The 15,287-nt window shown below is 38.7% G+C and overlaps 1 protein-coding gene across 2 annotated transcripts in view; it reads right to left on the reverse strand.

The window, feature by feature from the left end:
• The window catches only part of LOC308586515 (BEN domain-containing protein 5-like), a 753,040-nt gene that overhangs the window by 717,060 nt on the left and 20,693 nt on the right, over positions 1-15,287 (reverse strand). For both annotated transcript variants that reach the window (XM_081193192.1, XM_081193196.1), the window contains exon 3: positions 8,285-8,409. In XM_081193192.1, coding sequence (XP_081049318.1) covers positions 8,285-8,409 — 125 coding nt within the window. The remainder of the gene's footprint in view (positions 1-8,284; positions 8,410-15,287) is intronic.

The following is a 15,287-nucleotide window of genomic DNA, read 5'->3' on the forward strand; positions in this document are numbered from 1 at the left end:
CCAGAAATAGTACCTCGGGTTAAGAACTTTGCTTCAGAATGAGAACAGAAATCGTGCTCTGGCGGCGCGGCGGCAGCAAGAGGCCCCATTAGCTAAAGTGGTGCTTCAGGTTAAGAACAGTTGCAGGTTAAGAACGGACCTCCGGAACGAATTAAGTACTTAACCTGAGGTACTACTATATCTCATTTGAGCTTTATACATTCTACACTCAGTATACATTGCCTTCAGGAAATATGCCCGTTTTCTATCTGTCATTTAGAAATGTTCAATCTGCATTCTGCAGGCTGCTTCTGACCAGCCTAATCTTATGTGATCCACCACATACCTTCCCACTGAGCAGCAGGGAGTAGAGGTGGGCTTCAGGTAAAAATATTAACTTTTTTCTGCACCCCATACTCCTTTTCCTCAGTGTCAGCTGTTCTCCTGTCGGATAAGCAGCAGAGTGGAAGAATCACAAGCAGATGAGTTTTAAACCTTCCCTTCCATAATCCCTTGTTACATAGGCGCCGACTCCATGGGGCTTGAGGGGGCTCGAGCCCCCTCAAAAAATTTTTTGGGGGGGCTCAGCCCCCCCAATAATCTCGGGCGGGCGCCCTTCCAGCAGAGCGCCGCCGCCGTCCCCCGCCGCCTCCTCCTCACCTGCTCCTTCGCCAGCCAGCCAGCCGCACGCCCTAATCGGAGGCACTGCCGGAAATCCCGCGAGAACAGGGGAATCCCGACTGGCCACACCTCCCAGCCAGCCAATCGGCTGGCTGGGGGGCGTGGCTTGCCCTATTTAGGGCCGGAGCCACTTTATTTGCATATTCATGAGCTTATTTATTATTCATGAGCTTTCCCGGCCCCCCCCCCAATATTTTTTCTAAGTCCGCGTCCCTGCCTTGTTACTTTTGCTTCTGATCCTCCTCCTTCTTCCTCTTGCCTTTTCCCTGGTCTGTATTTACGTTGGCAAATACATGGCATTTTGCTTATGTTACTTGGTAAAGTACCATATATATGAGGACATTGTTTTGAACAAACACAAACCAAATTAACATCAAGTATATATTGTGTAAGAAAAGTGGTTGATAGGCTATATTGTTTTATAGTGATCTAGAGGTTCATACATAATTAGGTGCACTCACAGATTTCTTCTGTGTGCACACTGCTCAACTGACACTCAAGGATGAGAGAATATCCACCTGCGCAAATGTCAAAGATGTTGAGGGTAGGAAAGGTCCATGATGGGTCTCTGATCAACTATAATTGGGGAAACTGGGGTGTCCAAATAGATATTGATCCAGACATTTGACATTTTAAGGTTTGCACCCAGCAGTTGTGCAAGTGGAAAGCAATTTGCACAAACATACGGTATTCCTCTTCTCGCCTTTTCACTTGCATCCCCTAAAAAGACTTTCCGGGGGGCTGTGGCAGCTCCCTTGAATAATGCTGGCTGTGTTGCATGGGGCTACAGTGGAAAGGAGGAAGTGCCTGAAATTGGGCAGAGGAACCCATGCAACTCAGGTCAAACTGTTCAGGACTTGGGAGCTCTTTTGCAGGAGCTGTAGAGGAGAAGGAAGGGAAAAGAAATATCAGTTTCACAAGCTGCCTTCCATTAGCCAGTTGTGGAGTGGCTTGGGAAAACAGTATTGAGAAAGAGAGGGGGAAGAAAAGGGTACCAAGGCTAACAGAAAATGACCCCCAAAAGGAAATTAAGGAAAGGACAAGGAAAAGCCCCTAAGGAAACTGACAGGGGGGAAAGGTAGATGGTAGTTAAACAACCATATATGGTCCCAAATATACACAAAAAAGAGAAGGAAAAACACTAGAAAGAAAAACTAAGGAGGCACACACACAAATTCAACATATTGCCTCAAACAAAGGGATTTTCACCAAAGAAAATACCAGACCAAACATAACCATAGGCAGGGTAAAAAGGTAAAGGGTAAAGGGACCCCTGACCATTAGGTCCAGTCATGGACGACTCTGGGGTTGCAGCTCTCATCTTGCTTTATTGGCCGAGGGAGCCGGCGTACAGCTTCCGGGTCATGTGGCCAGCATGACTAAGCTGCTTCTGGCAAACCAGAGCAGCGCACGGAAACGCCTTTTTACCTTCCCACTGGAGCGGTACCTATTTATCTACTTGCACTTTGATGTGCTTTCGAACTGCTAGGTTGGCAGGAGCAGGGACAGAGCAACGGGAGCTCACCCCATTGCGGGGATTCGAACCGCCGACCTTCTGATCAGCAAGTCCTAGGCTCTGTGGTTTAACCCACAGCGCCAAACGCATCTCACATAAGCAGGGTATATCTGGACAAATACCCTGCACCACTACTATCCCCTGGAAGAGGAGATAAAAGACCCTGCCAATCAAGTCTAGAGGGAGGCATTATCCTCCAGCAAATAACATGTTGATTTAGGAAACTATTAATTTCTGCTTTTCTTAATGGTCATATTGATATTTGGGTCTGGAAAAAGGTCTATCTTGAACAGATCACTTGATAGTTTATAATTAAGACCACACCACATACTGTATGACGCAGCACAGTATCTTTCTTTGTGCCGTACCACATATGGATTCCATGCCTCGGCAGAGCATCATTCAGAATGTTTTGCTAGTACTCGGCATTTTAGGCTCTCTGTAGTTGCTTTGCTTCCCCTATGGCAGGCTTCCTCAACCTCGGCCCTCCAGATGTTTTTGGCCTACAACTCCCATGATCCCTAGCTAGCAGGACCAGTGGTCAGGGATGATGGGAATTGTAGTCTCAAAACATCTGGAGGGCTGAGGTTGAGGAAGCCTGCCCTATGGTATTAATGGGGGGGGGGGATGCAAGACCTTGCAAACAAAATGGGGGAGGGCTTGTTTTGGCTGTCGTTTTCATCTCACCTGGGTTTGGCTGTTTAAAAAGTCAGCAAGAAAGTTTCAGACATTGATGCTGATTTTCACTCTTTAGTTTACTAAAACAAGTAGAGATAGTCTAAAGTAATTCTTTTCAGCTTAATCTTAATTTTATCAGTTGGATAAACTATATTCCTTTGCATAAAGTATGTTCTGCTGATGCTTCTAGATTTGCATTTTCATTAGATTTCAACATTCAGCACCTAATACCATAAATTTGTTTTTGAAACTCTTTAATTCCCTTGAGTATTCCAACATATTGAATGCTATTTGCTTTGTATTATGTTGGTAACAAATCTGTAGTGAAAATGCTGTCAATATATATTCATAGCTAACGTTGTTAACTAAAAGCAATATTGTTTTTCCACTGTAAGCTGTCATAAATGTTTGGCACCCTGTTGTGTAAGCCAAAAGTGTCAAAGAAATGATTAAAAAAAATAAAAAATAAAAACCCTGTGGTGATACCGTGTTAAGTTTTCTGCAATAAAATACATCCCTTTTGTATAAGCCCTTGCAATTTACCAAAAAGGGGAAAGCTTCTCCACGTTATTTTAAAGTTGGAATATTGTGACTATATGTACATTAGGAGAGGTGTTACTTGAAAGTATATTACAGCATAAGAATAATGCATATATATATTCATGATAGCTGTTATCCTTCTAAAATGGTAAGAAACTTTACATTTTAAATAAACTAAATATTTCATAAGTAATATTATACATTTGGGAACTGAAAATTATACTGATAAATAGACAACCTCTTCTGAGGGCTGTACCCCAAAAAGAAGTCACTGACTTGTATCCAAATGGTGCCCTTCCATGATTGCAAGGACTTTTGACCCAGCAGATGTATCTGCTAAGTGTAGAAAATTTTGGCCAGTGCGCCAAATTAAGCTTAGTATGGGTCCTAATTTGGCCCACAAGGCAATTTCCCCTGGAATATGCCCCACTTCTACCCACTGCTGGCTCCCAGCTCCCAGAGACTTGTCCAAAGTCGAATGCAGATTCTAGGGGGAAAAGGAAAGGAAAGGAAAGGAAAGGAAAGGAAAGGAAAGGAAAGGAAAGGAAAGGTTCCCCACCACTAAAAATTGTCCTCTGATCCAAAGTGAATGTAAGGCACTTACGGGTAATAGCTACATACTCCCACTCTCTATTCTTCAAACATGATTTCAAACTCTGAATAATAATGTAGCCTGGTTAGAATTAACCATAGTTAAGGTCAGTGCTTCAGAAAACTTTAGCCATTATTAAGACTCTAAAACTCATATATAGGTGGTACCAAACCCCTAGAAAGAAGAATATGAGAGAAGTGGTAAGAAAAGAGAAAGAGAAATTGTGAATACTTAAAGTGGGATATTGTAGCAGTATTTTCTGTATGCTGGATTTGTCCTGAGGTCTGCCAGTTGCCAAAAACAAGTGTGACTTGAAAAGCATGCTACAAATAAGTTCCTAAATAGAAGCAAAACTAAATGTGTCACATCACTAATATAATGATAATTACAACAAAGCATCCTTCTTGTTTGTACTATTTAGAATTTTGACATTCTGATTGACAGATGTCATCATATTAAGTAAGTAAACACACCTGGCTATTTAGATTCTACTCAAGAAACATCAGTGTAACAATCAAAAGTATGAATATGCTTGCTGTAATTTCAAAAAATTGGCAACTAAGATGGTTTCATAGACATTAGAAATTAAGTACATAAATTTAACACAATCTTATCTATGTCAATCCATATTAATTATATTCTAAAAGCTGGAACATGTTAAGGAAGCATTACATAAAATGCTTACTATGCATTACGTACATTGTAATGATTCAAAAGAAATGTCTCTACTTGAAAGGATCCTACTTGGAAGAATATTAATAGCCAAAAGTTTCCACAACTGCAAAGTTACTCATTTTACAACAATGGTGTATGTATGGAACTGATATTTCTATATAAAATATGAGGCATCTCTAAGATTCTTAGATATCACTGCTTCATTCTGCATTTAATTTACATTTCACACAGAGTAGCAAACAAATAATGCAATCATATACAACATTTATCAATTCAGGAATAGAAGGTTACAAGGGACAAACTGCTCATAATGAATACCTAATTACATTCATTCGTTTGTTTGTTTGTTTGTCCATCCTCCAGTGTTGAGACGTAATAAAAGGACAGTTTTTCATAACATGGGAATGTAATATACAGAAACTATTCCCAAACACTTTTCAATTTCAGCTTGAAACAGCTTAAATTTTTGGTAAGAAAACAAAGCAAACAAATCTAGAGCAATCTGTCAGGACACATGCTGGTGATGGGCAATCAGAGTAGATGATGCTCTGGATTGACCGTCTCAGGTCTTCTAACATTCTGCTTCACTGGATGTCCACATGTTCTACTGTTGTGGGAGAGGGAGAAACGCTTTTCTCTAGCCACACCAGGAATAACTGTAAAAGTCAGTTTAGGCACAGAGACCTTTGTTTACCAGCTGTTTCAAGGGCACAAATAAGATGCAGAGGGGAGGAGGGGGCAGGAAACTTCCTTATGTTAAAACCCAGGGCAGTATATTTGTGAAAATGTTTTTCTTTTAAGTAATCTCTTTGTAGGTTTAATTTTGCAATTAAACAATTATAGACTTGGAGTTGTAAAGGGATCTTGTGGAGTTCAGCCCTTTGCAACAAACAAAAATCTATGCAAAACTATCCTTGTCAAAGGACTGCAAACTCTTCATGATAGAATCTCATCAAATCACTGTAGCAGACCATACAATTGTATACGGGTATCACAGGTGGATTAATGATATTGAAAACATAGTTTGCTTTCTTTACATTCTTCTCTGTGCCACTTCAATAACAATAATAAATGTAACATCAATAAGCTAGTTTATCGTAAATATGTTATATCAAGTTAATCAAGACCTACTACACTGAAATAATGACATTTAAACATGCTTAACTATGAACTGGACTGCAGCTCTAATGCCATTAAGGAGGGGTTATGAAGAAGGTGCAATTATATTTTACAATCTTAAATAAATAACTTAAAATGATTTTACAACCTGTTCAGAATACACCAAAGAGACTTTTACAATATGTTTCTTATATGACACAATATAGTTAATAAAAAACACACCATATCCATTTGATACAACAATTTGTAGCATTTATTTAATACACTAAGGTTGCAGTGTCTGGTGGTGCCCAGTCTGAGAGATGCTTAAGATTTCATTATATTCATGTAGGACTCATTTTAACGGAAATTTGAGAGATAAAAAAAGCAGATTGCAGGAAGACATATTATAAAAACAGACCTCACAAGTCAAAGTTAATAGTGAACCCATTCTTTTTCATGTATACAACCATGAAAACAAATATCCTGTGAACTCTAGATATATATTGTATCTCTACATGAGATCTTGGTGCTCATTGAGACAGGTACTCAATCATCTCATGGCTTTACAATCTCATCATTGTTGACTAAGGAACAAAACAGGGGAATGGGACCAATCATCTATGCAGCACCACAAATTTTGATAACACATTTCATGATTTTTTTCTTGTAACATAGGATAGTCATATAAAAGAGGAATTATTATTAAATAATTCTTCCATTAAAATGTTATTTTAGTTATGGGATTTTTTCAGGCAAAACATAATGATACAAAATCATGCACAGACATTCATGTATACAGAACTACATATTGTAAACAGCTGGGCCATATTAGTACTGACAAAATGTACATTAAGGAAAGAACTGTGGAATAAAAGCAAAGTAGTATCACTGGGTTAAATCTGGACAACATCCACTCACCTGCTTGAAGGTGAAGTGGTATATATGGCCTGGCACAGCCCCACTGCCATCTAGTGGTCCCAGGCTCTTCAGTCCCAGGCTCCAACAGCTGATGGGAGAAGCAACAAACCTCTCCCACCAGCTATTAGATTCAAATTTGCCCACTGGGCACAACTGGCCAATCATAGGTGGGTGAAGGGGTGGAGCCTGGGGGCAGGTCTGACAAAGACTCCTAGAAGACTTCATTCAGGTCTGCTCCCTGGGCATAAAAATTGCCCTGACCTTTGGTAGGGACCGCAATGGGCATTTAGGATCTTCCACCCACCCTCCCTTATCTCATGGTTGGCGCCCCTTTTACATGTGTTGTGCTTTGCTTGACTTTGCTATGGTTTTATGGTTGACGCATTCAGGGCCAGGGAGGAATTTTTCCCAACTGAAGGACCTCTACAAGCTAAGCAGATGACAATATTTAAGATCTGTCACATTTTCCTGGGTTTTATTTATGCTATCCCACTGTGCTGCTCTTGTTCTCTAATCAAACATCTTTCTCCCATTTTCGCCCCTTACAATTAGTTGTCCATCAGGAACAAAACATTTTATAAGTTGTCTTGCCAACATTGTGATTAATCATTTGGCTCTTGTGCAGTCCAAGGAGACATTTCTTAACCTTAACTCATGTGCCCTATGATCTGCCTCCACCACTAACCACAGAAACACTTTCTATAATGTATAGCTACTAGATGAGCATGAAGGCACGGTTGTCCACATGCAACTGATCTTTCACAAGAATTTGTGCAAGGATAGTCTTACACTTCTTGGAAGCTTAAGGAAAATGGTGTCTTTCTATTAAAATATTGGGTTTTTTTAATAAAAAAAACCCAAGCTAAAACAATCAGTAACTGTACAAAAAGAAAACATTATAAAAAAAGTTCACAAAGGCATCCATATGTGAATTGTTTATACTTCCTTTCTAAAAACATTATTGGAATTTTTTACCAAGATGACATTTCATCTGTGCTCAATAACAAACGGCAAAGTGCTCAACTAGGTGCTCTGCTAAAATAGTGTCTTAAATCTTAAACATAGCAAAATGAAAACTCTCTTGGAGGCAAGCACAAACACGCCCACAAAGGAACTGAGTACAGCCCATGTACTTTGGCTGTTTGTGAATTCACATATCTGTTCGTTAGGGGACAACCAAGGCAGAAATAAGAGATGAACCATAAAAGGAACCCATTATAACGTGTATTGGAGTACAACAAGCTAGTTACCAACAGACAGAAGTATAATTAGGAAAAACTGGTTTAAAAGTAGATCAGTTAACTTATCTCCTAGACAGCTGGTACACTGGTTTGAGGCAAGCAGCTAGGAGTGACAGATTAGCAGTAACCATAGCATGAGATCTTCAGACCCAGTTTAAGGTATCTTTTAGCCAAATATCTTACTCAGCCCAGGATATATGAGAGAGACACATTTTACCACCTGGGAAACAAGTTTCTTGTCAAATTAACATGTCTAAATAGCAACAATATAGTACAGGCCATCTCTAATTCAGCTCTAAATATTCAGAACATTTCTGGTTGTCAAGCAAAAGTTTACTTCATTCTCATTTAAATTGCACTTACCTGAGATTCTTTCACATTTTCAACTGTGAAATTGAACCAGACTCGAAAACGGGGATTACATGTATCTGGTCTGATAAACAGGTCATACTCAAATTCAGTAATATAGTCCACACGTCCAAGGTTACCTTAAAAAAATTATAAAACAGAATGCTATGTTAACACATTCCAGAAAAGCCCTTTGATCAGTGATACCTCTCTTAGAGAAATATTCTACCAAAAGACTCAATAAAGTTATATGGAAAATTCTAATCCACAACTGTTGGCTGTGAGCATATTTCATTTCTAAAAAAATAAAATAAAGTGTTTTTGTCTTTCCAGATGAGCTGTTTACGATATAACAATGTTCACAATACCTTAATCAGGAAAGCCCACACATTCCTGAAGAAGCCTCTAGAGCCAACATATTGGCAGAATGGTTATATTTATTGAAATATAAGATCAGCAAATCAAGAGCCAATTAATAAGTGAGGGCAGACGAGTTTATTCATTGTATACAGGGGAGCACCTCCTAGCCATGTCAGCTGCTTCACATAGCAGTTTTCTAGCCAAGGATTGGGTGTACTTCTCCTCCATCCTTTGGGGTATTGGGGGGAGGGCTGAGCATGTAGACCATGACTCTGCAGCAAAGCGTTCACCCAGGGCCACTCCCTGTGATTGGTCACTTATACCCTGGTAACCTCCTTGTCCCCTCCCCTTTGGGAATTCCTGCTGAGTCTCCTTCAAGTAATGAAGAGGTAGAGTAAATTCACTCTTGATAATGGCAGGAGTGCCACTGTTTGGATTTGAATATGAAAGAAAGGCAGAGCGTAGGTGTGAACAAAAGTTGGGGCTATTTCTGGTCTACTCTCTTGAGCAAAGGACATCCACCTCCCTTGGCTGGACATGCCACTAACAGAACAAAACGTGAAGGCTTGGATCCTTGGGGCACCATCTCTTTCTGACATATGGTAAAAAAATTAAGCATAATAATAAACTACCATTTGTGCCTCATGTTTCCAGAATGCCCAATAATAAATTGTAATGAAATTCCCCATAGTCTGATTTAGAATTGGGTCAGCAATTCCAATTCCAATACCACTTGAAATAGTTAGCTACTTGGCATTTAACATGGTGGCTTGTGGGAGGAAAGCTTTAGATGTCATGTCAGCTACAAGGTTTTAAAAATTATTCCATCTTCACATAAGCTAAGGCATACTTGGATTATAAAACTTCCCAATGATTGGCAAGACAAGGTCAAGGATTGCACAGATCCTTCTTCCTTCTTCTCTGGATTTGACTCACATTTTTGCAGTCATAGAAGTATCATTTGGTGCTTAGTTTTGCTTAGACTATTATTACAGTCCAAGAGTTGGACAAGATAGATGAACTAAAAGCAAATTCTGTATACATGCAGAACCTTGTCTTACATTCTGGGCAGCAGAACTACTTTTGAAGGAAATGACATTTAATTTGTAGTACATCTGAGCATTATGTTAGGTAAATTCATATTCAAAAGAAAAGTAATGACAAAGTTCAGCACATTGCCATGGGTATAGCCAGGATTTATGTTGGGGGGGCAGGCTTTATGTTGGGGGGCAGAACCTCAGTAAAGTTTGTTTGTTGTTTTACTTGACTGCCCCCTGTCCCGCCTTGGCTGCGCCCATAAACATCACCCGTAATAAAGAATCATTCTGCTGGTGGCAGAAATAGAGTGGCCAATAACTTTAGATTAATTAACTGAAAGGATCACGAATACCTATACTAAGCTTATGATATAAAGTTAGAAAGTAGTTTTTAAATAAAATCTTGTTTAGCATATAGTGGGATTTTTAAAACTATGTTTTAATTTTCATCTTTTAATTTTAAAAGAACTGTAAAAAAAATGGTACCCGGAACAGAATAAAATACAGTTATTTTACTGAAATACATTAAAAACTATTGAACAGAAACTATATATGTATTAAAAGATTAATATTTTATTCCATATGTCTATTGTATTGAGGAGAATTTTTTTGTAAAAAAAAATCAATCTGTTCTGCAATGAGATTAATAATTTATAGTACTATTTTATGCATGTTTACTTAGGAATAAGTTCAACTTTACTCCTAACTGCATACAAGTCTGTGTCTACATAAATATTTAAGAACATTTCTTACATTTCTAAATGTATTTTATCATATAATATGCATTTCATATGCATTTTGGTACTTTTTGAGTCAATAACTGCACTACAAAATTCTGGAAAATGTGAAATATGAGGGATAACTGCACTCTGATTTGCACATTAGTCTCTGAGGTGTGGATTAGGTCAGATCATATTGGAATTCAAAAGAACAACTTCCTCAGAATAATGTTCTGTAACATATTTAAAATACAAACACTGTAAACTAATTCTAAAGATGAATGTCACTAGGAATACACATACACACACACGATTACTACCACTTTATTTAACCTACCATATGAACTTAACTCTTCATCAAATACTAAAACAGGGTGCATCCTAGATCAATAAGAAAGGCTGCGTTTCAGGACAAAAGAAATCCTGTTCCAGTAAACGCTAGCTGGAGTTTTTAAGTATGCCAACAATTATTATAAAAATGCAAGAAAACACAGATATGTTAAGCAATCCTAAAATCTTCTTAAACCACACATTGTGCTTTTCTACAGAGAATTTTAAGATGAAAAATAGACCTTGAGGGTCTTTGACAAGCCTCAGGCAATATAAAGGAAAAAGGTCAAACACACTGCTAAAAAGGACTCTTATCTTCAGAACAACAACTTATCAGCCAGCTTGCAGCCCTGCTTATTTACAGTTATTGGTCCCAGAGGAAGTGCACTTCAACACAGGTCACGATTACTTTGTAATGAGTTTGCCAGAAATGGTAAAGGAAACTAATTTGTAACAATGTGCTATTCCTTGCACATGAACTTTTGCAGACACCATTTTTTTTGTCCAGCAATGAATAACTAACTTCAGCTTCCTTAACAAGCAATGAAAACAGGAGTGTACTCAAAAATCCAACTTGCAGGCATGAATGTGTTGAAATATCAGTAATTATCTCTCTCAGCTGTCCATTACACTATTCATGATTATGATCAATTCCCCTGTGGTTGCTATACAGAATACAGATTTCAGGAGATGAATTTGCACACGCAAATTAACACCATTTGGACAAAAATAGGTTGCACCTGTCAAAGCTTAGTAACAAAAGGTCAGATGCCCTCTTTTGCACCTAGAACATTTGGCTATTGTGTGCCTTGCTTGCAGGAATATAATTCTGGTTTGACTAAATAGAGAAAAGTGAGCACCATGGTGAACAGAAGAAAAAAGAATTAAACCTTAGCTGAAAGCTCACAGTTAATCCATTCTTTAAAATACACGTGAATAGAAGTAGCCAAGGCAATTTTGAGTAGTTTTTCAAAAGAAATATATAAAGTACTCCTCTGTTTTTGTCAATACATTGCCAGGCCTCAAAATACTATTTTTCATCTGAACAATAAAAATCTGGACAAGATGGCAATAGAAAATCATTAATACACTTGCAGCTGCATTTCAATCTATACAAAACCCTTAAATAAAAACCACCTGGGAACAAATGTGCAGAATTGCATAATACATACATCATTTACAGAGCTCGGAGTCTGAAATTGTGCTCAAGATAGCCAAGCAGAATTAATCTATGTTTTCAAATAAACTTTTTAAAAAAGCATTGAACTTTAATATTCATTCTAGAATGGGCCATCAGCTGAATGCTACTGAAAAGATAACAAAACTGAGGTGATAAAATGAAGCAATTATATAGATTATATTCTAAGTGAAAGCGGAAACTTCTCAAAAAAAGTCTTTAAAAATTTTTTCCCAGAGAACCATGTGACACATTTCATTTTTTTACTCGAGAAAAAAGATAAATACGGTGATGGGAAGCAGTCAAATTCATTTTTTCAGACAACAAAATTATAAAAAGGAATAAAACTTTTTTAAAAAATCATATTCACTATATACACCACTATTCAGAAAGCATCTGTACAAAAAAAAAAAGCTATTATTGGTGTACGTAAGTAGATGGCATTGTCCCCTATGGGGGATGCAGATACTGTCACCATTATGACCATGCTCTCTTGAGATGCATAGAGTATATTTGGAGCTTTCTGTTGCTCTTAAGTCACAAAACATTCTTATGAACCAAGTACAGCCAAGTTTGTAATGGAGACAAAATCTTGAAAGTCAACATCTAAAAGCTCCTATCCCACTTTGTTTCCTCCTCTGGGGTCCTACAAAGTATTGTTTTCCTAGTAAAACTACTCATTCACCCCAACCATCAAAGCAGGGGGTAGGACTACCCCCTCATCCCTGACATTCAACATACCTCCCACCATTCCTGCTTTCCCATTTTATGCCCTTGGGGAAGGGGACAGGAAAGGGAAGGGAAAAGGTCAAGCAGTCAAAGATGGAGCTAGGGGCACAGGGTGGGTTGGAAGCAGAGGAAGAGGCCGTTCAGGTGAGGGGCAGGCCAGTCAAATCTCAACTGTATCCAGCCCCACTGTTGTCAGGGACTGGCAGGGTTCCAAAGGGTGTGTGGTGGAGGCAGGGGACCAGGGGAGTGACCCAGGAGAGGGGACCAGTGATTTATGGGGTGTCACACAACCCACAAGACAAGAGCCTGGAGAAGGAGAGAGAATCAGGGCAGTCTGAGGCAGAAGAAGGCACATAGAATGTGGCAGAGGAAGAAGGGATGGTTCAGGCGAGGGTCAGTAGATTTTCACTCACCCCACTGTCTCCTAGAAACAGGAAGGACTGGAAAAGGGAAGAGCATGGATGACTTCAATGCAGGATAAGTCTCAGGTTGTGGGCACGCAACCTGTCAGAGAAGGGTATATAAGCCAGAGGAGGGGAGGTGGTGCCACACTGTTGCTGCAACTGCTTCATAGGGCCCAGATCTGTGGACAGCTGCATTCAGGCTAGAAGCATGTGAGTGTGTATATCCAGAGCACCATGGAAGCTGCAGTGTTCCTCTTGCTAATGAAGAGTTAACTATCAGACGAGTGTCTTCCTTATCTGGAATGGATCATGACAGTTGTTTCTTAGAACCAGGAGGGGCTTGAAGAGGGAAGCACAGCAATGATTTCTGTGCAGAAGTCTCAGGCTGCATGTGTGCACTCCATCCGACAAGGGTACAGAAGCCTGGGGCAGGGGGGCAGGGTCCCAGTTGTTTCAACTGCTCTAGCAGGCACAAACCTGGAAAACAGCTACATAGACATTAAAATTGTGTACGCATGTGGTAGACCTTAGAAGCTGCTGTATAGGTGTGCATGTTTTTGTCAAGAAAGAATTAACTATCTGCCATTTGCCTTCCTTGGCTGGGTGTGCACAGGACATGGGGGCACCCATTAACCATCTGACAAGCTTCCTCTGAAGAAAGCAGAAGGACACCAGTCAATGTCAAAGATGACATGTGCATGAGGCTGTATTTTTGCAGTGCTGAAAAGGAAGATGTGACATGACTATATGAATATAATGAACAAAGAAGAGAAAGGAACTGTGGGCAAAGCCAAGGCTTTGTGCATGTTTAGCAGAGTGGGTCATGATATTAATTGATACACAGAGTATAAAGAGAAGGGAGGCTTGGGAGAAAAGATAAGAATTTCATTGTTGAACATAGTGAACTTGACAAAGGGATGAAATATCTAAGGAAAATTATCCAATAGGCAGCTAGAGACACAGAACTGGATTAGACTAAAGTTCTGGGCGTACCAAGTATCAGGTGGTACAGAGAGCCATGGGATTTGATGAGGTGACCTAGGGGTGGAGTGTCATAGCACAGACTAAATAACAGACGCATAAGGGACCCTTCTTTTTATCTGCACCCTAGTCTCTGTTCCAGGAGTTTATAATGGAATATTTTCTTGCTGGTGTTGCTAAATTTGTTTGGATGCTTGATATATTGCATTGTAGTTTAAAATATCATATGGCATTGGAATAGTCACATTTGGCTGGTTTCTTTACATAATAGATCATATTTACAATTTATTTCCTTAGTTGCATCCCCTTTGGTCTTCTTATGTGATATTTTTCATTATTTCTAAATGCTTATCACATTAGTGAGATCCTCTTTCCCTCCATCCCACCCATATACTTTTAAAATACTGACATTTTGAAAGATATTTTGGTCCTCCCTTCTGATTAGACTATTTTCAAGTGACTAGCTTTTTCTGTTATTTCCTTTTACCAAATACAGAAGCAGTTTCTTTTATTTTAATGTATTTCAGGGTTTGTGGCAAATTAAACATTAATCTTTCTCTGTAAATGTCAAGTGATATTTAAATGTTTTCCTGGCAGATAAATTATTATTAATATTAATGCAATAAAATTGCAGTTTTTGTCCTTTCTTTGATATTTACAAAAATACTAAGAATGTCAAAACAGTTCCATAGGAAAAAAAATCATTGGTCTACCATCCAGTCCACATTAGCATGAAAGGTTAAAAAACAGAAAAGAAAAGAAAGAAAGAAATGCCAGTCTTAGAAAACTGTGTTCATATCATGAAAGGAGAAAAGTGAAATTCTGTCTCGCTTCCACATTGAATGTATCACTTTCACAGCAAAATTGCCTTAGTAAAGTTCACTTTAATTTAAACCTTCTTTTTTTGTAATTCAGTGACTGCTTTAAAATAATGAAAGACACATTGTTATTCTCATAATGAGTTGCTGTTGTACTAAATGATAAAAAAAATCTGATCTACAATCTATACAAGCAAGGTCATATATCAAAACAGAAGTAGCTTCATATACAGATCTGCAAACAGTCCAAAAACACACAAGGCTTAGAATCGAAGCCTAGTAGTCATAATAAATTTTTAAAAAATTATGTAACCTCCACCTTCCTTTCCTATCTCTTTGACCGGCTAGATTTATCTCATATTCTATAGCCCTATAAATACAATTTGCTGTTTAGATGCAAAAGCAACTTCAGCACCAAGGACAACACAGTAAGGCAAAAGGCTATGAAAGTAGTACTATGGGG

Source organism: Podarcis bocagei, assembly GCF_964188305.1.
Source record: "Podarcis bocagei genome assembly, chromosome: 5".
Lineage (NCBI taxonomy): Eukaryota > Metazoa > Chordata > Lepidosauria > Squamata > Lacertidae > Podarcis > Podarcis bocagei.